This window comes from Mastomys coucha, unplaced genomic scaffold (genome assembly GCF_008632895.1).
Source record: "Mastomys coucha isolate ucsf_1 unplaced genomic scaffold, UCSF_Mcou_1 pScaffold12, whole genome shotgun sequence".
In the NCBI taxonomy this organism is placed as follows: domain Eukaryota; kingdom Metazoa; phylum Chordata; class Mammalia; order Rodentia; family Muridae; genus Mastomys; species Mastomys coucha.
In genome coordinates, this window is record NW_022196894.1 from 94,901,756 (window position 1) to 94,929,564 (window position 27,809).

A 27,809-nucleotide genomic window follows, 5' to 3' on the forward strand; every position below is an offset into this window, starting at 1 on the left:
TCAGTAGGCCAAGTTGGCCCTGCGGGGGAATCCCTCCTGTCCTAGCCCCATTCTCTACTTAATTTAGTTTCCTTGGCACCATCTCCGGCATATGTTTAATCAAGTCAATTAAACATATGTAATTGGCTTATCTTATTCATTATCTGTCTCTCCCACTGGAATTGCATCTCCACAGGGATAGGCTCATCTGCTCTGGTCCTTACACGTCCCCAGAACAGCAGGTGGCCAGAGAAGATACTCAATAAGTATTAAATGTGTCACATTATCTTGTGTGACAGGACATGAACTTAGTAACCTTAGTCCCAAAGACTTTGCTGTGGTTGATAACCTTCCTGGGCTAAAGGGCTAAACTCTAACTAAGGTGTTTCATGATATTAATATTTATGGCCATGTTTGGTTTTTTATTGTTTAACATATAAAGGAAGATCCTTAAAACCTATCACCATTGGTCATTATAGCCATAGGGAAACTTTAAACCTAATTAGAAGAAACCTATTTGCAACCTAGAGGATTCTAAATGTTTTTTTATTGTGGAAGCAAAATGATAATATGAAGATTACATAGCACAGGACTCAGCTGAACGGGTCAGCTATCAAAATACGACCTCTGACCAGCCATTCAACATTTTGCTGTTTGAATAAAACAGCAGTGGCCGGGAAAGTGGAGGGAACTTTATAAGACACCATCTTCCCCTGTCATCCAGCGAGTTTGTTATCGCTGTGATTCTTCAATGTCTTCACAATTCCTTAAATCCCTATGGGTCCATGTGTGTGTGCAAGTGTGTGTAAGTATATGTATGTATCTATGAGTGTGTATAAATGTGTGTGTGTGTGTATCTTTGTGTATGACTGCATGTTTATGTGTGTGTGTAAGCATGTGTGACTGTGTCTATGTATAAGTGTATATCTGTGAGTGTGTATGTACATGTATGTGTGTCTGAGTATGTGTATGAGTGTGTGTGTGTATGTGTGTGTGAGTGTGTGTGTGATAGAGGGGGGAGAGAGAGGGAGGGGGAGAAACAAAGAGAGAGACAGAGAGAGAGGAGAGAGGGAGAAGGAGGAGGAGAGAGAAGGAGGGGGAGAGAAAAGGAGGGGGAGAGAGAATGTGTTAGGGAGAACTAGTGGAGATACACTTGTCCCATATATGACCAAATGTCTCTGAGGTATAAAGTACAGACAAGATCATATCTGGTTGTGACATCTAGATTGGCATTTTGAGATTGTATATACAGAGACATGAACAAGAAAAGGCAAGGAAATTTAAATGTGGTTTGAGTTTTCTCTTTTCTAGCACTGGCTCTCATATTGACTCTGGTTCTTGAGCAATGACCTAAGTTGGTAGCTCCTCAGAGCAAGGCAATTTCCCCAGTTGGGACACTGGTAAACAAACATACTCTTCTTTTTCTCTTCTCTCTGTGTGCATGTGTGTGTTACATGCATATGTGTATGTGTATGTGTGTTATATGCATATGTGTATGTGTGTGTATATGTGTATGTGCATATGAGTATGTGCATGTGTGTGTGTGTGTGTGCATGTATATGTGTTACATACATGCATGGGTCTGTGTGTGTACACACAGAGGCCAGAGGTTGGTGACAGGGTATCTATCACTTCCCACCCTACTTTTCTGAGACAGTGTCTCTTCACTGAGTCTGGAACTACCACAGCAGTGAGGCAAGCTGGCCAGCAAGGCCCTGGTATCTGATTGTCTCCATCCCTTAGCACTGGGGTTATAGATCCCTATGGCTTTTTTGTGGGTGCTGAGAATCCAAACTTGGGCCCTGGAGCTTATAGGGTAAGCTTGTTAACCACTGAGCTATTGCCCCAGCTCAGGATTTTTTTCTTTGTTTTGTTTTCGTTTCTTTTTTCCTCTTTTTGCTGAAACACTGTCTCTCCTTCCCAGCAGATTCTACCAATTGGAAGTACTTGGAAATACTTTTCCCAATCACAATTGTTCTTTGGAGGAAAGCCAAAATCAGCAATAGGAAATGGTAGTGGTTGCAAGTTTTAATGTTTTTAACGTCACTTGATAGCCAACAGGGAAGACCATGATCTATTACTGGCCAACATGGTCTTTCATACCTATCTGCGTTACCAAGATATCTGCTTTCTAAGATCTTGCTCTGGGGCTAGTAGGGGAAGGCTATGTGTGTATGCATTCTGGGTCTCAGAAGAGGCAAATCTCAGATCATTCTTATCCAGCAGAAAACATAGACCATGGTTTCACATCCTTCAAATACAGGTGTGAGTTATGAATGGGGGACCTAGAGGGCATTGGGACAGATACTAATGGGAAGGAGGGACAGGAAAGTCCACACAGCAAAGGGAAAGTATCCTACAATTGCTTGCAGCTTTCCAGGAGGCTGAGAGGTCCTACTGGGGGCCTGATTAATAAAATGGCCCTGGAAAGGGGCGGCTGAGGTAAGCAGTGGCCACACATGTCTAAAGAGGCACCACGAAGAGCTCCAGGCAGCTCTCACCACGTACGCGGTTGCTTACTTCTATGGCTGGGCTTTTTGCAAGAGCAGCCAGAAAACTGAACTGTAAGAGAGATTACCTCACTCTAAATGTCAATTAATTCATAGTTTTCAAGCCTACATTATAAAATTTGTTCTGCTGAGTCAGTTAGTCATTATAAGTCAAGTGGCTTTTGCTTCTTCACCTTCTAGATGCTTTATCATATCCGACAAGTCCGGAGGAGCCCGGATACAACATATGGAACTGCAAAGAATGCCTCTTAGTTGCTTAGTGAACAAATGTGGATCTCCAGATGAGCACAGCCTTGGGGGATTTTATGCAGATTTGTGTAATCTCCTACATAAGTCCGATGTTTTCTGATTAGAACTCCATCCTGAGGTAGATGTTCTGAGGGACTTGGATTAGTTTGCCTTTCACCCAAGACTCTTGCAGCCATCTGTCCCCTGGATAAATTCATTGATGTGTGAAAAGAACTTCAAATTCAACATGACCCACACTGGCCCTGTGCTCTGATAAATAACAGTTCTCAACCACAACCACCAAAAAAAAAAAAAAAAAAAAAAAAAATCAAAATGTCTGTATTCTGCCTCTATTTCCCTATTCTTGGCATAGGACATCAACGTTCTTCTAATTCTGTAATTATGTCCCCCAACATTTCAGAGTTTTCCTGGATACTAGTGCTTTATCTTGGATGCACACAGGTTTGAGACACAGAATCTACAATAATGCCTCTGAGAAACAATCTTGGCATACCAGCGGGACCCAACCTTTTCCTCTGTTGCTGAAGGTACTGGTAATTTAGAACATGGACTCCTTGTGAAGAACACTGGCAGCTTTACATGTGTAGATGAAGAAGACACAAAGCGGAAACAACTCCTCCTCATCTCCGCCTTCTCCCAAGCAAGGCAACCTAAAATGGCGACCCTGTGGACCCTACAAGGGGTCCTGGTGGTTTCCTTATTGTCTAGACTCTTACCTTCTGGTTTCATCTTTTATTGGTCATAACATTATTAAACTGCTCTAAGTGAGGATATTGGTAGAGAGGTAACATGTCATGGGATTAACCCACACATGTACCTGTTCAGGATCACACTGATGCCATTGTTACAGAGTTCAGAGGTTAGAGTGCACAGGGGAACGTGTTTGCAGTTAAGAGACTGGAGGGTGGGTGGTAGGAATGCAGTCTAAAGACATGGAAAGGAGAAAATCCCTCCTTCATGCCATTGTCTACCCTGAGTGTGCTCTCCAAAGGCAACACATTTGCCTTCGTGGTCTTCCTTGAACTGGGCTAATTCTTTTAGAAGTCTTGGAGGCTGTCTACTTGAACAGTAGCAAAACTCAAGTTCCCTGTAGCAACCCAACCCTGCTTCAGTGGTCCCAGCCTCAGTGATCCCTGCCTCAGTGGTCCCTGCCTCAGTGGTCCCTGCTTCAGTGGTGTCAGCTTCAGGGGTCTCAGCCTCAGTGGTCCATGATTCATGGTCCCTGCCTCCATGGTCCCTGTGTCAGTGGTCCCTGCCTCCATGGTCACTGGTTCAGTAGTCCCTGTGTCAGTGGTCCCTGCCTCAGTGGTCCCTGCTTCAGTGGTGTCAGCTTCAGGGGTCTCAGCCTTAGTGGTCCCAGCCTCAGTGATTTCTGGCTCAGTGGTCCTTGCTTCAGTGGTCCCTGCTTCAGTGGTGTCAGCTTCAGGGGTCTCAGCCTTAGTGGTCCCAGTCTCAGTGATTTCTGGCTCAGTGGTCCTTGCCTCAGTGGTCCCTGCTTCAGTGGTGTCAGCTTCAGGGGTCTCAGCCTCAGTGGTCCCTGCTTCAGTGGTCCTAGCCTCAGTGATCCCTGGCTCAGTGGTCCCTGCTTCAGTGGTCCCTGCCTCCATGGTCCCTGTGTCAGTGGTCCCTGTGTTAGTGGTCCCAGCCTCAGTGATCCCTGGCTCAGTGGTCCTTGCCTCAGTGGTCCCTGCTTCAGTGGTGTCAGCTTCAGGTGTCTCAGCCTCAGTGGTCCCTGCTTCAGTGGTCCCTGCCTCCATGGTCCCTGTGTCAGTGGTCTCAACCTCAGTGGTCCCTGCATCCATGGTCACTGGTTCAGTAGTCCCTGCCTCAGTGGTCCCTGCTTTAGAGGTCCCTGCTTCAGTGGTCCCAGCTTCAGACGCGTCCTCCTCCTCCTTGAGTCCAGCCAACAACACAGCTACTCATGGCCTACATAAAAATAGTCATTTGGTATCTTCGTAGCCAACCACACATTCCATGGATGTTTTGGAATATAATGAAGATTACACGTTGAAATGAGAACATGTTACTAACCTCAGATCGTCTTTATCATTAAGAAGTAATAAAAGCAAACTAGAACTGTCTTTTGACACATAATGCCCAGGGAACAGTGTCGTGTTCTTACCTCATGAGCATTTCAGCTAAGCTCTTTGCATCTGAGGAAGAAAAAGCTGATATTAGTATAAGATCAATAACTCATAGTTAACATTTGCTTAGGAGAAATCAACTCACTTATATAGTTATAACCAACCCTCCAGTTACACGGTAAGCCATTCCAAGTGCAGCTGTTTACCAGGGTTGCACTAGTGACAGGGGGCTTTGTGGTTCCTTATTTCTTCTACATGTGACTCTTTTATGGGTTTTATTTATAACAGAAAGATGCATTAGTATCCCGCAGCCATAAAATTGCAGACATCTATTAAAGTTTTTATTACAAACTATTTGTTTGTCACCTCTAGAAAACCCAGTTTTATTTTCAACAGTCGGAAAAAATTAACATTTGGGGGAAAATCATGTATGGAGAACAAAGGGTGGGAACTCTTTCCATTACCCAAGAATGATAAGTGGCTCAGGCCTACTCTGGTTCACCTTAAAGTGGCTTTAGCATAGAGCTCTATGCCTACAGGTTGGTCACTTGAGTTTTACAAGCTTGGATGTTTTATTTTAAACTCAGATATAAAGCTTTATTGTGCACCCCCTGTTCCCCTGCCGGCCAGGACACTGTTTATGGAGACCTGGTTATCACCCCTGAGACAAGGAAATATATCTCAAAATACTGTAGGACAGATCGACTTATTTGGTAACACTATTTAGAAATGCTTGTTTCCCTTAAAATATGATTTATGCTTTTTACACATTCAATCCTGGCAAAAGTGAAGTTTCCTTTCCTGGAACACAGAAACCTTTTTTTATTCTCCTGTTAATTTCTTTCTTTGCTCTAAGACTTCATGTGAGGGATCGTGCTCAAGGAAGAGAAGTTTCTGGAAATGAATTTATTTGACAGTGAGTGGCTCCACACTGAGGGAACGCCTATGCAGGAACACTTCCACCTTCTCTGGGGCTGTGATTTGCCTGTTACGTCTCATGTGTGGAGACATGAAGACAACCTCAGATCAATTTCCCAGCACCTGGAAACCCAATGACCAGAAAGCTTGCTCTAGAAGCCACAGGGCCATGCCTATCCCCATTGGCAGCCTCAACATTGTGCACAGATGGGTTCAGTCTGGAAGACAAAACTGGTCCCCTCTATTCCACCCACATGGAGAAACACAGGAAGCAAAATAGCACTGAATCTTTCAGCTCATGTCTTTATATTTGTCTGCGAAGATGAAGTAAATAGCCCGAGTCTCTTCTCTTCCTGAATGATTTAACACGTACAAAGTAAATATATCTATGGAATGCCAGAAGCTGGGATTAATTAGCTCCATGCAACACCCAACAGTGGCTAGTACAATATGCTAAGAAAGAAGACTGAACTTAACAGAGTAAACACTTATCTTCAACTTACACTGGGCATGTTAAGTCTGAGATATCCAACCCCCTACACTTGGCCATATACTGTGTCTTTGCTCCAGGTCAGCCTCACTACTCCCTGGGGGCTTTTCACAATGGTGTGTAGGTATCTTAGGCTCTACAAAGGACAGTAGAGTTCCCAAGTGTCCTAACAGCATAGACCTGCCTCTTTCTCAGGCATAGACCACTTCAGAATTTTGCTCCAAAGCCATGTCAGTCAACCCTGCCTATACCTACCCTTGAGAACAGATGTCTTCCTTCTGTTTGAGCTACCATGTCCTGCTTCCAACTTAGCTGAAAATTTGAGGGAAGTTGTACTAGTTAGAATTCCTCTTTTCTACAAGCTCCCTGGAACTAAGCTGAGAAGTCTGGAGTTTGGACGGCCTGGGTAGGGTAGCATGACCCTGGAGCATGTTCTAAGGACCTGTATCATATCATGCTTCTTGGGAGTGCAGGCTAAGTCTCTCTGGTATCACTATGTGGCACTTAGAGGTGAGGAGAGTGAGTTGTGAATATGCCCAATGGTGAGAAGTCTGTCCAGTGTTTATGGCATGAACAATTTCTCTGCTGTTCTAGTGGTCCTTTATACCTGGAACAGAATGAGAGTCAGACCCCAAGGGATACCAAGGAGCAGACATCTGGCCTCAGCAGGGTAAGGGAAATTATCTGAGGATAGAAGTGTATCAGGATGGGCCAATCTCAAGATAGAGAGAGACTGATCTGTTTAGAAGAGACCTGGACCATGAGGGGTTAGATTTGTTGGGCCATGTACTCCACAGAGAATTTACAGGCATTGGAATAACGGATGTGTTCAGGAAAGGACAGCTTCATTTTACTCGATAGAGACTTTGCTTGCGTGGTGATTGATGAGGGTGGCCCCAACATTATAGAGGTGACTAGTGTGGTCTGAAAGCTGTTACGTGGCTAAGATGAGGGTGATACTGCTTGCAAACATGGTGATGGGAGGGGACCCCAACATTCATCACACATCTTACTCAGAAGGTTTAGACAGGAAGTAGGGTACAATGTTCTGCTACCAGCTTCCTACAGGGATCCTAGTAAGAACCTGTGAGCACTGGATTACGGAATCCAGTGGTTTGGGGTTGGAAATGACATTGATAAGTGATGTTGCCTTTGAAGATAAACTGCCAAAAAAAAAAAAAAAATTCAGAGCCCTGCCAGTAGGGAGGGGACTGCATGGAGCTTACAGAAAGGTTAGAATTGGGGTACACAAGGTGAGATAGGAGTCTGGTAAGTCGTGGAGAGCTGGAGGGCCTGTTTTTAAGTCTAGAGGGTGCTAGGTGGGGCTGCTTAGAGGCAGGCTAAGAGTCACATTTGAAAGGAATCTGGGCAGAGAGAAGGATTGGAGTATTGTTCACGTTCACATAGGGAGCAGGCAAAGAGCCAGAGGCACATATCAGACATGCTTTCATTTAGGGGAAGGAGTGAATCTGGAGCAAGTTAGTACACTTTAATAATTCTGAAATATAGGATCTTAACAGTGACAGAAGCTTTCAAATTAGCTTCCTTAATGAAATTTAGGATCCTTTCCCTCGGGCCTCAGGCAGCTATTACAATGCGTGCTACCTTTAGCGGGTCCAGAGCTGGGGTTGTAGGTCACCACAGTGAGTATCTGTTGCCACTTTACACCCAGTGCTCCTCAAGTTCCAGGACATCCAGAATGAGCAGCTCTCCTCCCTGCCACGCATATTCTCATAAGAGTTTCATGTTTTGGTTTGTTTTTCTTTTCAGCTCAGATACCAACACTAGGTGACCCCTGCTCCAGGGTAGGATTTTCATGCCCTAAAGCAGCACCAGAAGAACACTTGACGTGCACTGTGCTTCCCTGGGCCACACTTATGGTGGATGCTCTCAAAGGGACCCCATGTTAAGGAACTCTTCAGCACAGAGTTGTGCACTGGGTGCTTCCATGGTGTTTTCCTGCTGTGACCTCTCTCTCTCTCCCTCCCTCCCCCTCTCTCTGTCTCTCTCTTGCAACTTCTCCAAGGCCCTCCTGTTCCTCAGCTGTGGGTTCTCTCTGCTCCCTCCTGGATCCTTCAGTGATTGACATCGTGTGTGGCTCTTCTAGTTGCCTGCAGCTGAATCTTCCAGTGCCCACCTGTTCTTCTTCCTCTTTCTCTTGGGTACGGTCTAGTCCTTAGTAGGGAAGTGGCCCGGAGACTTCTTCAAGGTACTCTTTTGTTGATGTTTTGAGACAGGGTCTTGCTATATGGCCCAGGCTTGGTTCAGACTCCTGATCTTGCCTGGGCCTTTCCAGTGCTGGAATCCCAGGTGTGTATCCTCTCACCTGGCTTTCTAAAGATACAGCTTTCCCCTCTAGTACTATAATTCTTGATGTATTTTTACCTATCCGTAGTGATGGGACCATGTGGAGCCATCTACAAGCCAATCTGATGGTATCATCACTCCCAATCTGATGGTATCATCACTCCCATGCCTGGGCTGAGTGTTCCATTCTTGAGTTTAAACTCTCTAAAATCCTCAAGTACTTCTCAGAGGGCCTGATTTCTAGTTAATTTTCTACTTAGGACTCTCTTTTATGAGAGGCTTGTGATTTCATAGTGTCCTTTATTCAACTAGCCTGAGTACAGACACTGGCAGGATTTTTAAAGTTTTTTTTTTTTATTCTCTTCCCACACACTCATGAGAGTACTGTATCCATTACTAGAGTCAAAAATGAATTTTTACAGCTTCTATAGAAGATGTTGCAGTTCTACCAGTTAAATTTTATCATCTTGGCTGTAGCCTTTCAAAGTCTCATGATCTCCGGGTTCTTCTTTTGGATACCTGACTTCATTTCTACCTGTGTGAACCATGTACCACAGTCTGCTTAGCCTTCTACAGGGCTCATCACAACTTGCTTACCCTTAATTAATCAGCTCTGTCAAAACAAAGAGTGGGTCTGCCCAGACCTCTGGTGGCTCCTTTCTTAACCTTAAATTAACTGACTTCAAACTAGAAGGCTCTGAATTAATTAATTTTTAGATGGGTAGACACTGCCTATCACCTAGCATCTCTCATTTGCCTTCAATTAGTCTAAGAACATCCACAAAAATTTGGGGACTGTGTGTGGGAAAATTTTGCTTTGAAACTTAAAATGGTCTCAGAGCCGGAATTGTGTGGTGACCCTATTCCTGATCTTTTTTAGTGGCTGGAGTGGGGAGTCTTCAGTGAAATATCATAGATTAATTGGTGTCTATATTTTGCTCATTGTCTTTTGGGACACGTTTTATGTCAACTCTAGAAAACCAACTCCCTCCCTACAACCTTGGCTACCACAAAGGTTTGGGGGAAAAAATAGCAAGCTAATCAGGGCTCTGGTAATTGTTAAACATTTTGAGCTTTCCCTGTCTCTGTCTCATCTCACTTGATTTCCTTCTTCCCTTCCTTTTTAATTCCCTTCCCTCCCTGCACTTCTTCCTTTTTATAATCCCTGGTCCTGCTGTTCTGGTTCAAATAGCTCTCCTCCTGCTGCACACCAGAGCACAGCAGATGTTGGGTGGCTTTCCTTCCACCTGCCATCTGTTCTGTGGGAACATCATCCAGAGCTCAGCTCTTCCTGCTCAAACACAGCCAGGCAGGCCTGGGCATAGTTTTCTACGTTTTCACATGTTTCAGACCAACCTAAGACATAGACTGGGTGACATATCTCCTGAGGTCCTTGGCCATTTTTACACGCCCCTCTTGTCTCCTCTCCTATTCAGTTGGGTAGGGAGTGATGGATTAAGTCTACCAGGCTGGTCCAGCAACAGAGTGTTTTCCAGCTCCTGAACAATACAGGGAAGACTAGAAAATGATGACAGAGATAACGGTGGCCAGGTGTCACGGGTCATCTGTTTGTGGAGAACAGTTTCATGTATGTGGTAGAGTGGAGAACTATGAGGGTCTGGCAGTAGGCGAGGAGCCATGTGGCTGAGCATATGATACTGGCTGGCTTCCAAACAGTCAATGGCAAAAGTACTCTGGGAGAGGTATGGCAGATATTCAAGGCACAATTTATATATATCATTGTGTCAATAAAATTAGACCCTAGGACAGAGAGTGATAAGGTAAAAAATGAATTAACCTAGGGTTTTTGAAGGTGAGAATATTTATATGCCTTTGATAGCATGTTCACTTCTTCTGATTCCATGAGTCATTGCTAGTCATTAAAAACTTACTTGAGCTTACCAAGAGAGCCTGTCTCTTACTTGCGTACGCCAAGCTTCTTAGGAGGAGGGGGGTTGGAACAGTGACCTGGGTTCTCTTCTCCCTTGTTCCCAATGTTACTTTGGAAGCTTTTGCATTTCCGGCCTTAAGTTTTCAAGTCTACAACATGGACAATGCAAAGTTCACACCCCATCAGGTCCCCTGAGTGTTGAGAGACTAAAACAGGAGTATGGGAGAGCATTCTAGAGGTGCACAGTTCTGACAGGCCTAGGAGAGTTGCACCAGGAACATCACGGCGTGGTCTTGTTCAGTATCTATGTACTCTCTGAGGACCATTGCTCTCCTCCTGGATCTACACATATGTGAAAGAGTACACCAGTGAGTGTGTACGGTGTCATGGTGTGCCCCACCCAGGCCCATGCCTGTGACCCAGCAAGGCTTTCTTACAAGGCTAAGCAGCTTAGAACATATAAGTAGTTCATATGTGTGTGTGTGTGTGTGTGTGTGTATGTGTATACACATATATACACACACACACACATATACACATATATATAGAGAGAGACAGACAGAGATAGACAGAGAGAGGCAGAGAGATAGATACAGAGAGATAGATACAGAAACAGAGAGAGACAGAGAAAGACAGAGAGACAGAAAAATGGACACACACACACACACACACACACACACACACACACACAGTGCTGTCATTTATAGCCCCAGGTCTATGTTTGCTTGTCTGAAGCTCTTGAGGAAAATGGCATGTGCTTAGACTAACCTCTACTGTGAAGTCATCTGTACACCCTGAGAGCACAAAAGGAAACCATCTATGGACAGCAGATCTCACTTTGCTGCTCCCCTCACCAAAAGCTTCTATTTGAAGGCTTCCCACTGTCAGCCCCACTTCTCCGTGGGACAGGAAAGGATATCATAAAGCAGCTATTTTTTGCAACAGCTGTAAACCTGCATTTAGGATTTTACAAGATCCCAGCCAGAACTTCCAATCACCTGCATGCTCGCATGGAAGATTTTAAAGCTGAGGAGAAATAAATATCCTCAGAGACAGTCATCCATGCTCGTGACCCAAGAAAATTGGAAGAGCAAACAAGGGCAGGGCAGAGTACCCTGGCAAGCCAGGCAAGGCTCCAGAGACAGCCGGACATTCACAGTGCCTGCTCTAGACTGCCCATTCTTGTGTCTAGCTCACCAGCTGCCCTGGTTCCACTTCCATCTCATCCCAATGCTTGTTCTACACACCCTCACATAGAAACTCTCCTCTACCCATTTCAGCTCTAACAACTGTAGGGAAGGGGAGAGAAAGAAAAAGAAAGGATAGGAGGCAGGGGGTGGAATGGAGGAAGAGAGGCTGAAAGAAGAGAGAGAAGGAAGGACTGGAGGAATACAGAAGACAAAACAAAAACTTTCATAGGAAAGGACCCTGATGCCGTATGTGTATGTGCATGAGTGTGTGCACGCATGTGGGCATGTGTGAGTGTCTGTGTGTATATGTGCATATGTGTGTGCATGTGTGTGTATGCCTGTGTGTTTATGTGTGTGCATGTGTGTGTGTGTGTGTGTACATATGAAAGCATGCCCTTAGTGCTAGTTCATGTTATATAGATGCAGGTACATATGCACATGTGTGTACATATGTGTGTATATGTGTAGAGGCTGGAAGAAGCTCTTAGCCTTTGCTTCTCAGCCACTATTCATCTGTCCACCTTTTTCCTCTTGAGGTCAGGTCTTTCATGGCCTGGAGCTTGACCAGAAGGGTGGCTGTTCACTGAGCCCCAGGAATATGCCTGTTCTCACTTCCTCAGTGCCACTATTATTGTCTTTTTTTTTAAATGTAGCATCTGGGGATCCAACTGGGATCCCCATGCTTCTGAAGTGGGTACTGAACTGAGCATCCCTCAGTCCTGATGCTGTATTTTTTCAACCACCATTTGTTGGCTTGGCATTGAGCCTCCCGAGGGCAACCATCTCTGTGTTCTTTCTCATTCCTGGGGGTTCTGCTCTTCAGTGTGGAGGCATATTTATCTTCCCTCCTTTCTCAAGTTTAAGTGCCAGCATGCTCTGAGGTTCACATTCTTGGCTGAACTTAGTAGAGTTCAAGTTGCTCTTTGGTTTTAGAAGTGGGGAGAACTTTTGGTTGTTTACAGAGGAGAAACAAGTCAGGAGAGTTAAGAAAATGGAAAGGATTTCCCACAGTTCACCCACCCACAGAGTTTTCACCTTGTAAACCACGAGCCCAGATTCTCTTGGTAACGGCCACCTGGCATTGGTCAGTTTTGAATCTTGTTTGAAATAATGACTATCTTTTGCTTTAAGGGAAAGGGGGTCAGATTGCTACAATGCAAATGGATCACTATGCTTATCTTATCTGAGATAGTGTTCTTGTCTTGGCACTGCCAGTTGATCCCTGCTGAAAGGCACCAATACAGGCTTTCAGTCCCTCGGGAAAACCTTTCCTAAAGAACACAGCTTTTATTGATATCAGAGTAGAGTACTAGACTTGGGGATCAAATTTTTATTAGGTTGGGGCTGCTGGGATTCTGGGTCCAGCTGGTGACTCACTCTCTAACCTTGTAGTTCAAAGTACCAAGAAGTTGGGGAAAACCAGGGCATCATTAAAAGCAAGATGCAGCTTCTGAAGTCCTGAATAAGGATATAGATTTTTTAAAAAAATCTAGTACTTGAAGACAATTTAGAAGGTCGCTCTGCTCTAAATTTAGTAAGTCCTCAGGAAGGGAGAATATAGGCTGGCTAAGCTGCTCGAGTCCCACTTTCTTTCATTTTACTTTTGCATAAAAGAATATTACCTTGTACTCCCCTGACTAAGTTGTTCCTCCACACAGCATGGTGTGGCATTTGTGTCAATATTTTAGTGATGTCCAACTTCAGACAATACCACTAAAGAAAAGAAAGGGTCGTCACGTAACCTTAAGCACATCTACCAGGTACTATATTTTTTCCTAATTCAAATTTGCTTACCCCATTTTTGATCCTGCTAAGAGGATGTTCAAGCAGTGTACCATGTGTTCCTAGAAATGCTGACCTTATTTGAGACAATTTTCCCCACCAATTCTGTAAACCTATGGGAACTGGTTTGAATGTAGCCACAGGTACCTGGGTCTTATGGGAGGCAGCTTTTAATTGAATGACATTACTAATGAAGTCTGAGGGTTAACAGACACTCATGACTTCAAACCCTGGCTGCAGGCCTCCCTGGGTTGGAAATGTTTTATGCCATTAATAGACATTTCAAGGGGCTAGGTAGCTTGTAGGTCTTTCTGGTGACTGACCTGGCATTTCATGATTCTTTCTCCATGCTCATAACTTATTCTGTCATTCCAAGACAGCACTTTTCAGGGTTACAGAGAGATGAGTGTGTCCTCTACCGTAACCCTTGATCTAGCACTTCCAGAGGATCACTGCAGCTCTGGATGGGATCTTAGGGATTTTTTGGTCCCTAGGAGCCTGTCAAACTCATATGATCAAAAATAATGAGCAATAAGAAAATGTTGCTTTTTAAAAAACATTATATATTGACCCATGGTAGACAACCAACAGTAGTTTGCTAAATTAAATCCATCTCAGGAAGTGTGGGGGGGTCTCTTCTTCTGTCAGACTATTCATTCTTAGAAGCCTTTATCATGAACCTATAAAATGCAAGAGTGTTGGTGCCCTTGTGCTGGACCAAGCTACTTCTTTTGAATTCTTTGCTCCTTAGCATCTCAGGAGGCAATATCCTGTATCTCTTGCTGCCTCCCTGTAGAAACCTTCTTATTGGCTTTTCCTTTTCTCCTATAAGAAGGAAAACAAAACCACTTCAGGGGGTGAGATCTCCAGTTATGGTGGATTGATCCCCTTAGAAATCCAACTACAAACCACCAGTCTAGACACAGAGAGCTAAGCAATAAAATGTTAATCCCAGAACCTTCCCTGAACATAGACGTTCCAAAGCAACAACAAAAGGGCCAAGGGGCTGGTGAGAAGGAAAACCTGAAATGCTGTGGGTCTTCCATAATTCTGATCTGTTAGCAAGAGCTTTTGTTGGAAATGTTCTTGGCAAGGAGAAGGTAGCGTTGGTTATTGAGGTTACAAGTACAGCAATTCAAATAAAACAGTAGTTGAGGAAGAGAGAGGAAGTGTGGGGCGGGGTTTGCTATTGCCCTGAGAAGCCATGCCCTGTTACACATCTATCAGCTGTCACACTCAGGTTTGTCCACACACGCCATCAGTAAGATGCTTTCACGCTTGGTGTGAAGCCTCTCAGGCAACTCACAGCCTTCTATGTGGAACTACTTTGACATGACTGTCTCCATGGAAGGAGGACTGCCATTTGATACCTCAAAGATAATATGGTGAAAGGGGATTATCAAAATGTCCATTTGATACTTTAGTGACAAACCCTCTTGGTGCCATGCAACTTGATCCTCTTTCTATTGAGTTTCTCGACCCATGGCGTATTATTCTATTTTTACAGTAGGCTTTCATTCTTCTTGCATTTGGGACTCATCCATCCCTCCTTCATGCGGCTCTAGGGTTTGTCTGAAGCCCTGTTTTAGCACAGGTGACCTGATAGATGCCGAGGAGTGCGCATCTCAGTAGTACTTAGAATCCAGGCAGCACATTCCCTTTATCTTTGTGAAGAATCTAGCCAAGTGCCTGGGTTATCTACAAACTCGAAATGCAATGGGTTAAGGCATTTAGGGAGGACGTTTGGTGAGATTGGCAGGTGGCTCATTTGAATTTCTGGGCTCTGGGATATTTAATGGAAAGACAAATGGTGGGCTGAAAGAGACTTCAGAACTTTTAATTTGTTGGCAAAGTGAAAGGAAATTGATAATATCAAGTGTGAGGGTCACCTACCAGGAGTTTTCTGGAGGGAGATGATGGGCCAGACAGCATCATACCTAGTTGTGCTAATAGGATCATGGTTAGCTTAAGCAGTTACAGATGAGATCAAGGTTTCCTAAGTATGGAAGCAAGGCTTGGGGTTATATCAGTATGCTTGGGGAGCTGTCTCAAGGCTTACTCCTTGAACGTAACTCTGAGGGCTCTATATAGGTAACGCTGCTCCTCCACTCTGCCTTGATATTGAAACACAAATACCCTGTGGGTACCCTTCGGTACCCTTGGCCATATAAAGGGTTAGTTGAAGACCTGATAAGTAGAAGGTAGAGAATGCTTCCTTCCCAGAATTCCTTATTTGAAATTCCTTGCACTGCAGAGCAAGGGACATTGGTCAGAAACTCTGAAGCTGCATCACCAGAACCATGCAGCATCAGACACTGGAGAAATGGAAGCTATTCGCCCTGGGTCTCAGCCTGGGCCCCTCATCTGTGTTCTACTGCCTCGCCACACTCTACCTCTAGCATAAGCCTCTATCTCTGCTTCCAGGCAACATCATTTGCAGAACAAATCTCAAAGCTCCTTTTTTTTTTTTTTGCTAAAGCCATAATTGGTAGCTTTACTGGAACCACTGAAAATCAAACAGAGCAGGCTTGAAAGACCCATGAGAAATTAATTTTCTTTGTCTGCCAATATTGAGGATTTAGGGGACTTGTTAGGGGGCTGTTTGTGCTCCATTTCTGACTCTGTGTGATTGAATGCTTTATTGTTTGTCCCCCCTAGGGCTCCAAAGTCCTGCAGAGCCCACATGGGGCACCAAATCATAGTGGGCAGGACCGGCTCCTAGGAGACATGTCCTTCCTCAGTGGGTGTCCTCTAGATGACCCTTCTTCATGGGGGGACAGGATGGACACAGGAGCCTACCTCTCAGCCTCTTCAGCCTCTGCTCCCGCCGTCTCCTCCGCACAACCAGCAGAAGCACAAAGAGCAGCAGAACCCCAACCAGGATGCAGGAGATGGTGACAAGGATCTTGAGCCCTTCGTTGGTTGTCAGCCCTTCTTCGCTTTGGACAACTGACTTAATGAGTGGAGGGATTGTACCTGAAAGCAGGGCCACGATGTTAGATGGCTATTAATGGCGACGGCATGGTGGAGTTTTTAGGGATGATGGGTTACAGAGAGACCGCGCGGCGTGATCCAAGGGTGTCTGTGTGATGAGAAATGAGAGGACCAGCTCCCTGAATCTCTGTGGGTTGAACTGCTCAACTCTCCCTTCACCCAAACTTCCAACTCACCCTAGCACATCTTCATAAAGGACTTAGGTTTTTTTGGCAGAGCATTCTAGGATGCCACCCTCTGACAGTATGGTGCCTGGGGTCAGAGCTCACAAAAGCCACCTTGATTCACCTGAAATCCAATGCCCACTTGGTTGTCAATCACAGTGCTTTTGCTAAAGGCTGTTTGAGCACTGCCTAGGAAAGGAAGAACAATAGATTTGTCAACTGGATGGAAGACCCCCTTCGGGGAGGATGTAAGTAAGCTACCTCAGCCTAAAGAAGTGAAGATGACCTTTTTTTCTTTTGATTGTGCTCTTGATTTCAACCCCAGTTTCACAGCTGCTTTTTAAAATTCCCAGTTTAGGGTAGAAGAGCAGAGGGCAACTTTTCAAAGGGGAGGGTCTATCTAGGTCACCGAAAATCAAGTCGCTGGTGGGGCCTCGTTATGCTGTTCTATAAAACTTAGGTTATTTGGAGCGGTAAAAAACAAAATAGAAGTCGACTGAACTCTGGGCTGCTAAGATGCTTTCTACCCCGAGGCTGAACACGAGGGTGCAGACATCTGTGATTTATGGGGCGCACTTCTTACCATCATCCATTACATAAGATGTTTCATTCCCACTGTCTTTTCTATGTGAACTAGAATGCTAAGGCTTTAGGAAAAAATAATGCATATATATATGCCATTTCCACAAGAACAAATAACTGGAGTCATGAAAATGCTACCCCTGGCCCTCTCTGACCTCGGCTGGAACCAAGCAGAGTGTTCTTTTAGTATCACAGCATCGTAGGCAGCAAACCCAAGCCTACAGGAAAGAGTCATAGAATTGGTGCCTGAGGCTGGTCTGTGAACAGGACACCACAAGGACATGCAGAAAGCTTTGGTGAAAGAGATAGAGGTGAGTCAGATAAAGAGGTAGGGGAGATGGGAATCGGACTGGTGTGAATATCAGGGTAGTTTTGTTTCAATGTGTGTTTTTCCTAATACGAAAACAAGCACATGTGGCCAAAGAGCTACTAAAGCTACATAGCCATGCTATCAATTAGATATGTCTACCACCTTTTTCAAAAAAAAAAAAAAAGTACTCATATCTTTGTGCCATGAAATTATTTCAGATTTCAGGAAAGAGAATGCCCCCTCCACACACACACACCTACCTTCCTAATACAGTTCTGAGTGAAGTGAGGACATTGTACACATCTCAGGAGCTGAACATTTAAAGTCTGAAGACTAATTGGGACATGACCGGTGTAGCAAGCTCTCTCTCTCTGTCATCCACCCATACGGGCCTTGGTCCAGAGTATAGGTGTCTAAAGTGACACATATACTAACTCTCCAACTGGGCATGTGCTTGCAGGGGGCTTGGGTGAAGCTTTAAATGCACTTGATAGAAGCCATGGTCTTGGCCCTTCATTTTGTAAGAGCAGACAATTGGGCACCTTTGGAGAAAACCTTAGCCATGAATGTTGCTCTGTTGTGCATGGTCCTCAGGACAAAGATTTCTCTAAGTAAAGTCGCACACACACACACACACACACACACACACACACACACACACACACACACACACCAGAGAGAGGGCATGTAAGAGGGGCCTGGGCCCTTGAAGGGGAGAAGCAGCTGCCCAAGAGCTAGGGCTTTACAACGGCCCATTGGGTAGAGCCAAACACCAGAAGGACTTCTCTTGGAGGTCCTCCCTTCAGCTCAGGACTTGGCTGCAGAGGCAAGAGGAATCTGATTCTATCTGAGACAGGCTTTAGAAGCAATGATTGTGGGCAAGAGATGGAAGCCAGCAGGATTAGCACATACGCCAAAGAGAAAAGCACAACTCAGGGCCTACTTGGGACCACAGTCCCTTCAGAGCAGTGCAGAATGGACAGAAGGCTGACAGGGGCTCGCCCACAGCTCCAAACAGCTTGACAAGTCACCGTTGTGATCAGAACTCCGAGCCTATGGTTGCCTTAGTGAGGTTTTCTGTGGGGCTACAGAAACCAGAATGGATGTGCTGCAAGCAAGACCCATCGGCTGATCATTAAGAGATGATACCTCAAGCTTCACTGGGCTCAGTATTGTTCGGGTATCCAGAATGTAAAGGATGTGGCTGAGGCAGCAAAGATCAAGAGACTTCCTAGCTTTTAGGATGTGCATAAAGGTATACATGGGAGTGAGCACAGGCCCAGCGTGACCCATCCACCCTTCTATTCCCCTCGATGCCCCTGCTCCCGGTGAGACTAACTTAACTTCCTTTGCCATGGAAAACTGTTGTGTACATGCATTTTAAGGGTGTAATGAGAGCAAAAAGAAAGTTGTTGTGTGGATTGGGATGGATGGGAAAGGGGTGGGAGACAACAAAAGCAGTGTTAGCTCACAGTCATCTGCAAAGCAACGGAACCATGAGGCAGAGTCCTTCAGCCCTGAGAGAAGCCACTCCTGCGCTAAGACTCCCCAGGGAGTTCCCCTTAGTCCTCAGTCTCTTGGCTCTAGACACACAGCGATAGTCATCTGTGTAGATGGACTTGGGAGCCCGCAGAGATGGGGCTGAATGGCCCAAACCCTAATGGGCTATGGGGGCACTGCTCACTCTGTGCTAATACCAAGTGTCTTGAAGGAGAGTGAATAGCATACATGTGCACCTCCCCGAGCCACAAACAGGAAAGCCATGAAGCTGTGAGCTTACTGCCATCGTAGTTCAGCGTGGCGAAGTTGGCTTGTTTCTCTGCGCAGCCGGCGCTGTTGCACACTCGCATCTGCAGTTCATACCATGTGGCTTCTTGCAGGTCATACAGAATGTAGGACTTGGAAAGAGAGGTCCGCTGAGCTGTGGTCCAGACCGTGGTCCCAAAGGGTCTGTACTCAAGAGTGAATGAGGTGATTGGACAGCCGCCATCATTCCAGCCAATCAGATTGAGCCTTACTCGGGTGGTATTGATGCTGGCGAAGAGCTCCTGCTCTTTGGAGAACTGGGGTTCTGTGGGAGATAACAGTGTCATTCGTGGGTACATGGGTGACCACAGCTGGGTCAAATGTTTCCCACTGGCTAATGTCTCTGTCTAGCCTTGCTCCCGCCAAGGCTAGATCACCAGTCACTCACACCAGGAACAAGGCCTTGGGAACTAATAAGATTTCCCCGACCACAGGCCTTGAGCCAGAGTGGAGGTTGAATGGATACAGGCTATTTTTACACAGTGTAGAGTTCTCTCAAGTGGTTCACACACTGCAGTATATGGAACTGAATAATTTCCCTTCCCATGTAGATACAGAATGGGATTTGGGAAGTAGCAGGAGCTCTCCTCTACGATCCACAACCTTATTTAGTTCAGTGGCCTTTGACATAGTGGGCGTTATTCTGCACAAACCAAACTCTTACCTTGTTATCCAAAACTCAGGTGCTAGACCCAAATACCATCTCTCTCCTGCCATCTGGTTCTCTTTCCCTGGTGGGAGTGGAGCTCATCAGATCTCTCTTCTCCTCGATACACAGACTGGGAGCCCCCTATCTTTATTAGATAGTGTCCTCTCTTCTCTCTGCCATTCCCAGCTGCACCTTTGACCTCTGGGAGTCACTTCCTTGGGTTTCATTTCAAACTTCTATTTTATTTCAGATAAAAAAGTCAATTCATTTGGAAGTGTTAACCTTTAGCCCAATCATTTCCAGCCTCAAAACCTATGAGGACAGGTGCTCCATTTCATGGCTGCCCAGCCTGGGACTCTTGCTGACACCCTTTGAAGGGCTTTCTTCTCTGAACTGTAAGCCAAAGAATGAGATAGGGAACCGGAATGTTCTGGAAGGTTCTGTGGTCAGTCTCATTTCAGAAACAGGAAAGCTCAAACACACAAAACCAGTCAAGTATTTACTGAGACTTTTATGGTCCCGACCCTGACACAGGAGTATTCTTTCGTGGCCCCGCCCCTTCACAGGAGTATTTACTGAGTCTTTCATGGCCCCGCCCCTTCACAGGAAAAGACAGGAAGGAAGGAAACGGCAGAAATCCTCACCTTTCCCCAGAGTTTTGGCTTCTATGATTTCACTTATGCGTCCAGGTCCTACTCCATTTTGGGCAGTAAGGGTGAACTTATACCACGTCCCACACTTCAGGTTTTCCAAGCGGTAGGAACGCTCACTGGGGCTGATGGGAAAGCTGCCCCACTGTTCACTGTTGTCCTCGGAATATTGCAGGATGTAGCCTGTAATGACCAGAAGATGTTCTAGTGAGCTTTCTCTGGAGAGGGAACAGGACAAGTTCTGTATTTCTGGGTGTCTTTAGAAGAGAGTAACTCTAACTCTTCCTGATTCTGGAAGTTTCCTCTCACGTTCGGATAAGGGTCGGTATAAAGCCATTAGTGAATCACTTCAGCTACACAAGCCATTATTACTATGGCTATATTGTTGTACGTGCATGGAAAAAAAAAAGCCTTACCTCTTCCCATGCCCATTAACACCACGTTGGACTTGATAAGTACCAAGCTGTCAGATATCTATCTGCCTCTCAGAGGATATTTCTGAATCTGTGTGTATAGCCTGAAAAGGGCTATCTTGACAATGAGGACAGGAGTGAGCACAGGAGTCTTTCCGATTGCCTCCTTCCTACATGCAATGGGGATGGGGGGAGACATTTGCAATCACAGGAGGAATTGGGCTCCAAGTCCTGGAGCCATCCCAACAGTTCTATAGTAGCATGGCTTCCCCTCAGGGTGAATGGTTTGCTTGACACTTCATTTCTCATGTCTCCTTGTAACCATTTCTTTGTGGTGTCTACTACCGCTGACCACTGTCCACATCAGACATTGCCTAGAGCACCTTCTAAAACCCTGTTAGCATCCACACTGTGGGATCAGAGCACCATTTGTGGCTGAGTGTGGAGGAAGATGCAAAGCACCTCAGTCTACAGTGCCCACCCCTTGCCCTGGTGTCCTTGAAACTATTTCTTACGATCTTCATCACTGATATCTGCAGTCATGTTTCTGGGGTCAGATGTGACCTCTCTGCTCTGCCCTTGTTTCCTACACTGTCGTCATCTGACTTGTGCATGGCATCAGGGCCCTGGGAGACTAATATTGTCTATCTCTCCCTAGGGAATTCCTCTTTCAACACAGACAGAGCACTTCTCATCTGCTACACAGCAGAGGCTCCATGTCCCAAACCAGTGCCAATCAGATTCCCCTCGTCCTTCCCTGAGTTATGTATCTCGTACATAACTGACTGTTGCTTCTGCCCATGTTGTTATCAGCATCCTCCACACTTGGCTCTCTAAAGCCACAGAACCCATACTTCCTGGACCTCTCGTGGCTGCTTTGGTGTTACTGAGCTCCCACAGAATCAGCCAATCTCTGAGAAGATCTGCTTTCAGACGCCAGCCTCCACTCCAGCTCACTTGGGGACTGGGCTTTGTTCTTCTACCAATGAGGCCACCTCAATACCTACGTGATCTGACTCCTGCTTTCTGTTCCCTGATGCTGCTGGATTCTGGGACATCAACACCCGTCAGTATAGGTGTCTGATTCATGATGCCCTCCAATGCTTTCGGCACCACTAAGTACTTCAGTGACTTGGAAACTCTTCATCAGCGTAATTAGCCTCACTTTCAAGACCTATGCTGGTGCTGCCCAGGCCTCTCACTAACTGAGATGAACAAACTCAAACTGTTTGGAATCTAGGTCCTGGACCCACTGACCCATTTATTTTTCACTAAGAAATTTTCTCTCTCCCTCGTGTGAGGCCATTTGAAGCAGGAGCCCAGTTGCTTTGGCTGGCATCCACACTCCACTTGCTTGTCATAAACTTTGGTACCCAGTGATGCTCTCCTCTCCCCAGCTGTCCAGCATCACTTCTGATTGCTGAAGTAATTGTGACCACCACAATTTCGTGCTGTAGAGAATCTGCAGCTGGGCCCTGGTGGCTTCTTGGCAGCAGTGATTTTGTTCGTCTGCTAATGAGTCCCTGTGCCTTGCCTATGGCAGCCGTTTCAAAGCTGTCCCACGCTCCTCAAACCCACAGGCGCAGCCTCACCCCTAATCATCAGCTATTTTTATAAAGTAACCTCACCTTCTTTCTTTCTGACAAAAAAATAAAAAGGAAGAGTCTCCCTTCAGCCAGCATCCCAACAACTAGATCTAGAAGATGGCCAAGTCCTGGCTGGTGGCAGTGTGATTTCCAGGGAGAGTGACTATTCTCAGAGTGGATGTATGGCTGAGAAAAAAGCTAAAGTAGATGGAATGCCATGCTCCCAGAAGCCAGGATCTGGCTGGGTGCTCCATGGCTCTATCCAGCAGTACCTGAGTCTTTCCAGCTGTCTCCCCATCTTTCTCCTCTGCTTGTGCCCTTGGAGCCTAAGCCCCTTCCTCCTTCACCTGCTCTATGACCTCTGTTGTGACTTGGCACTTGTTCTTGCCTACCTCCTCCATCTTTCTCCTTTCCTTGCTATGGATCAGTAAGATGGCACCCTGCTCCACCCCTGACAGGATGGCCAAGGTATCTTTTCACTTCAGCATCAGTCCCACACCCTGCCTCCCTCCCAGACCTTGCTACAGTACTCTAAATTCAAATTCTTTTGGAAAGAGTCATTTCTAATCTGAACACCCTGTGCCTTGAGTTATGTGTGAGGACAGTAACTGGTGAATTGAAGGGGGTGGTGTAGCTCTGACACAGTCTGGGAGAGAATAGCACCTGGTAGTTATAAGATGGAGTGTGCCTTGCTTATTACAACTTAGTGACTTTTTTTTTTTTACATGATTCTGGGCAACTGGAAAGGAGGAAAGTTACTAAAAATGGAAACCAGCAAGACAAGTGTGGCTTCTAGTAAGAAAACTAGGCAGTGTGGAGAGGCTTAAGTGTAGACAGAGAAAATTTCCAGAGAAGTAGGAACTCAGTTCTCCTCTCCCTTCCTCTCCCCTCCCTCTTATCCTTTTCTCTTTTTCCTTTGTTTGTTAATAGCTCACTTTGTAAGAATGAGCCGAGTTTCAAAGAACACCATAAAAACAGGCATGTGCTCCAGATGCAGGCATAGGTAATGGGAAATGAATTTTCTGAGGTATTTGGGAGAGAATAAGCTAGCATACAACAGTTATTTGGTGAAGATGTCCCCTTTTGGTCAGTGAACAGTTCCACAGACGTGATTGTGAGTGAACCATCTCATTACCTCTGATGGAGCTCCCCCCATTATCTCCCGGGAGCCAGGAGAGGGTGATAGAGGAGGAGGTCGTCTTGGATACAGTGAGCCGAGGCTGATCTGGTGGAACTAGAGAGGAAACAGTTTGTAGAAAACAAGAATTAGTTTCTTACATCTTCAATCCTTGGTAACAGTCACTTACCAAATCTTCTGTAACAGCCATTGATTAAATACGTGTTTTAAAGTTGCCAAAATAGGCAATTCATTTCTGTCAAAATGTCTGTCTCATTGATGTCCCAGGCTAGTGAGACAGAGCATAGTGAAGCTATGATTTAAGGAAAAGTCAACCACTTTTTTACCTTGATTTACATCTAATTCACTTCTGCACTATCTCTTGGATTCCAGAGTTGTTCATCGGGCATTTAAACTTTTAAACTTATTAAGGACACAGGCACTAATTTACTCTGAACTCCAGCCAGGAAATTATGTGGAAATGATTGACATGCCTACTTAGCTGTTTTGCTTTTCCCAGGAAAAAGAAAGAAAAGATGCAGCTAGTAGGAAGAATAATTAATACCATGCAGCAAGACACAACACACACACACACAGAGGCACACACACACACAGGCACACACATACACCAACTCATATACATGCACACACACACACACACACACACACACATACTTACCACACAAGCATACACACTCATTCATACACACACAAACATACATACACTCACACACATGCACACACAAGTACATACATAGGCACATACATATACATATACATACTTGCACATATATAAATATATACAACCACACACACAAGTACATATACATACATATATGCATATGCAAACATGCAAACAAGTACATATGCACACATACATATATGTAGACACATGCACACACTGGCACACATACAGAGATATATACATGTGCACACACAGACATAAACACACACATATAACATACACAAAGGCTCTGAAAACCAAAGCTGTGACAGTGTTTATGGCAATGTGTACCCAACCTTAGGTAAGGACTGAGGCACAAATTGCTAAACAATGGCCTCAATTCAATTCTAGATGAAACGCTAAAGTAAATTCACAATTGGATCATTTCTGATTTAGAGAGCACACCATATGAGCCACTCCCTCTTCCTGTGAGTGAAGCCTGAGATGTTGACCCAAAGGCCTAAAACATTGACCCAACTGCTTAGAAAAATAATTTAATGGTAGCTTTAACAATTCCCTGGAACTCTCCTGACTTCTATGAACTCAAAACCCAAAACTGATTTCACAGTATTTTTGGAACATATGGTATTGCCCCTTCCCTGTTCCATCTCACCCAGAAGGGTATTGATGATACTTTCATTTGCTGTGATCTATTAACATGACAACACCTGAATCCAAAGAAGCACATATTTTAATTTCTTCTCTAATAAAATATCCCTCCCGCCACTAAATCTGAACTAATCAATACCCGTGTAGGTTTTGCACACTAATTTAATATTCCTTAAAGAGTGTTATATATGTTTTGTGTATGGCAATAAATTACTAAGTATCTTGCATCAAATACAAAGTGTAACAATAAGCTTAGAGCTTCAATCAGTGAATCTATGACTAGCTGAGACTCTAGGCCTCTTGTTATACTGTTTAACTTTTTAGTTGATACAAAATATTTCACTGTTTATTGATTTTATTAGCAGATATAAATGATAACATTCAGAGAGCTCCTTTCCATTAATGCTGTACTGGTCATACATATGTGTGTAAACCATGCATAAATTGACCAAGAAGGACTTTTTCAACAGAAATAATAGACTAGACATCTTATGTGTGAGAAAAAATAATGTGTCCTTTGATTTGTTCAATTTATATTTTCCAAAATAAATATGCTATTTTACAAATGAAAACAGCAATTTTTGAGTTGGCTTAATTTTGCTATCTGTATGTAAGGTGCACGTACTTAAAGATCATTTAAGAGGCGCCCGACTTTGTACCTTGTACTTGCAGATTTAATATGATCTCATCTGATCCCCAGTTGTTATTGGCAACACAGCTGTAATAGCCGGAGTCCTCTGCCTTCACCGTCCGAATGATGAAACTCCCATTGCTGAAGATGCTCCTGCGGCCATCAATCGTCACCAGGCTGGGTGTCCCGTTACTGCCTCACAGGAAGAAAAATGCACAGATTAGAGAAATTATAACCACATTAGCTGAGGTCAGCAAGAAGCATGCAGCCTTTCTCTGGAGCAAACAGGAAACTGCAACCTCAATTATTTTTGCATTATGAAATAGTTGTGCTGTGATTAGGTGACCAAACCACTGACTAGTGGAGATTAAAAGAAAAATTATCATGCAGAAGGCTAGATCAGTGTCAATGGCCAGGAATCTAGTCAGTTAGTGGCCAAAAGCTGTGACTATTGTCAAATCTACCATGTCTCTCTTTCCTCCCCCACTCTGCCTTTGGAGATTTTCTCCCTGTGGCAACTGTGAGAAACTCTCTTGCTGGCAGAGGAGCCAGCTTGACAAAACCACACATGGCAAACTAAATTTTGTGATCTCTTATAGACTTAAAATTACAATTCTTAATGAACTGTAATGATATGCACAGGATAAGATGGCATCCTGAAGGAGCACAGAGCTGACCCTCCTGTGAAGAGGTGTCTGCCGTCATGACATCTGGAGTCACTCTTGGGTAAGGCAGAGTGCCAGCTTGACCCAGGGAGCTTATGAAATTGCTTTGGATTAACCAACTTAAAATGCAATGAGAAAATTGCTCACTGGGTCCAACCCATTATTTTGATCATTTATGCTTGTAAGTGCTTTTGTTGGGAAATAGGCTCCCTTCTGAATCTGCTATTTTAAATCTCCATGACTATTAGTGGATGTTCAGTCTATATTTATATCTCAATTTCTTCCCCTGAATAGAGATAAAGCATGTTTAAGAGACACGTGGACCAGACTCATCATATCCTCTTTCCCTCCTCTTTCGGGTTTATTATTATAGTAATCAATATTGAGCAGAGAGAACCAACTTTTCCGTTAAGCAAGTCCTAGGGGATTTCATGTCTTTTTCTGGGCGAGAAGGTCTTGCTATGTAGCCCAACATGTTGGCCTCACAACTGGCAATGTTCCTGCTCTAGCCTCTCATGTGCTAAATCTACATGGAACTGTGTCCTCTTACTTTACTTTAGTTCTGTGTATGTGGGGAGAGGGTGCGCATGGGGAGCAAGAGGCTTTCGGATTCTCCTGGAGCTGGAGTTACATGAAGTTATGAGGCACTCTCTAGTATCTCATAACTCATATGGGCTAGGAATAAAACTCAGGTCCTTTGCAAAGCCAGTACTGAGCCATATCCCCAACACCTGAATTCCATTGCTTAAATAAGTTCCTTCCTGGGGCTTGTGCCTTAGGTTAGACTGTCCATTATCTCGAAAGAAGAGAGAGCTAGTAAAGGTCCTGATAACTTGGGCACCTACTCTCCATTCCCCAGTAATATAGAGCAAACTCCCACAGTGATGCTTGGTTGGTCTGGCTCCTTTCCTCATCAATGTTTTCCTGAATTTCAGGGTCTGGATTGATACATAAAGTTGATCAAAGCCACATGCTTTGAAGAAATTTCTCCTGAAACAGTTGGGATGCTTAAAAGTAGGTGTGGGCTGCTTTTTCTGCCTCATTTCAGTGGAGCACTGGGTTTCTTCAGCTTCTATTACTATACATGAAGTAGGTGTTGAAATGTAGCTCAGTTGACAGAGTGCTTGCCTAGCACACGTGGAGTGCTGGGGTTGATGCTTTACATCGAATGTACTGGGCATAATGGCATATGTCTGTTATCCCAATGCCAGGAAAATGGAGGTGTAGGGACAGAAATTTAAGATCGTCCTTAATTATACCATGAGTTTGAAGCTAGAATGAACTACAAGCAATACTCATTTATTTATTTATTTATTTATTTATTTACTTATTTATTTATTTATTTATTTTGAGACAGGGTTTCTCTGTATAGCCCCTGCTGTCCTGGAACTCACTCTGTAGACCAGATGGCCTCGAACTCAGAAATCCGCATGCCTCTGCCTCCCAAGTGCTAGGATTAAAGGCATGCACCACCACTGCCCGGCTAGAAACAACAAGGCTGCTTGATGT

At 44.7% G+C, this 27,809-nt stretch overlaps 1 protein-coding gene across 2 annotated transcripts in view; it reads right to left on the minus strand.

Moving 5' to 3' along the window:
* Nucleotides 1-27,809, minus strand: part of Dscam (DS cell adhesion molecule) — a 579,765-nt gene that overhangs the window by 40,214 nt on the left and 511,742 nt on the right. For both annotated transcript variants that reach the window (XM_031364533.1, XM_031364534.1), the window contains exons 23-28: nt 25,664-25,827; nt 23,690-23,788; nt 20,550-20,738; nt 19,231-19,521; nt 16,200-16,376; nt 4,861-4,891 (exon numbers count right to left, since the gene is read on the minus strand). In XM_031364533.1, coding sequence (XP_031220393.1) covers nt 4,861-4,891; nt 16,200-16,376; nt 19,231-19,521; nt 20,550-20,738; nt 23,690-23,788; nt 25,664-25,827 — 951 coding nt within the window. The remainder of the gene's footprint in view (nt 1-4,860; nt 4,892-16,199; nt 16,377-19,230; nt 19,522-20,549; nt 20,739-23,689; nt 23,789-25,663; nt 25,828-27,809) is intronic.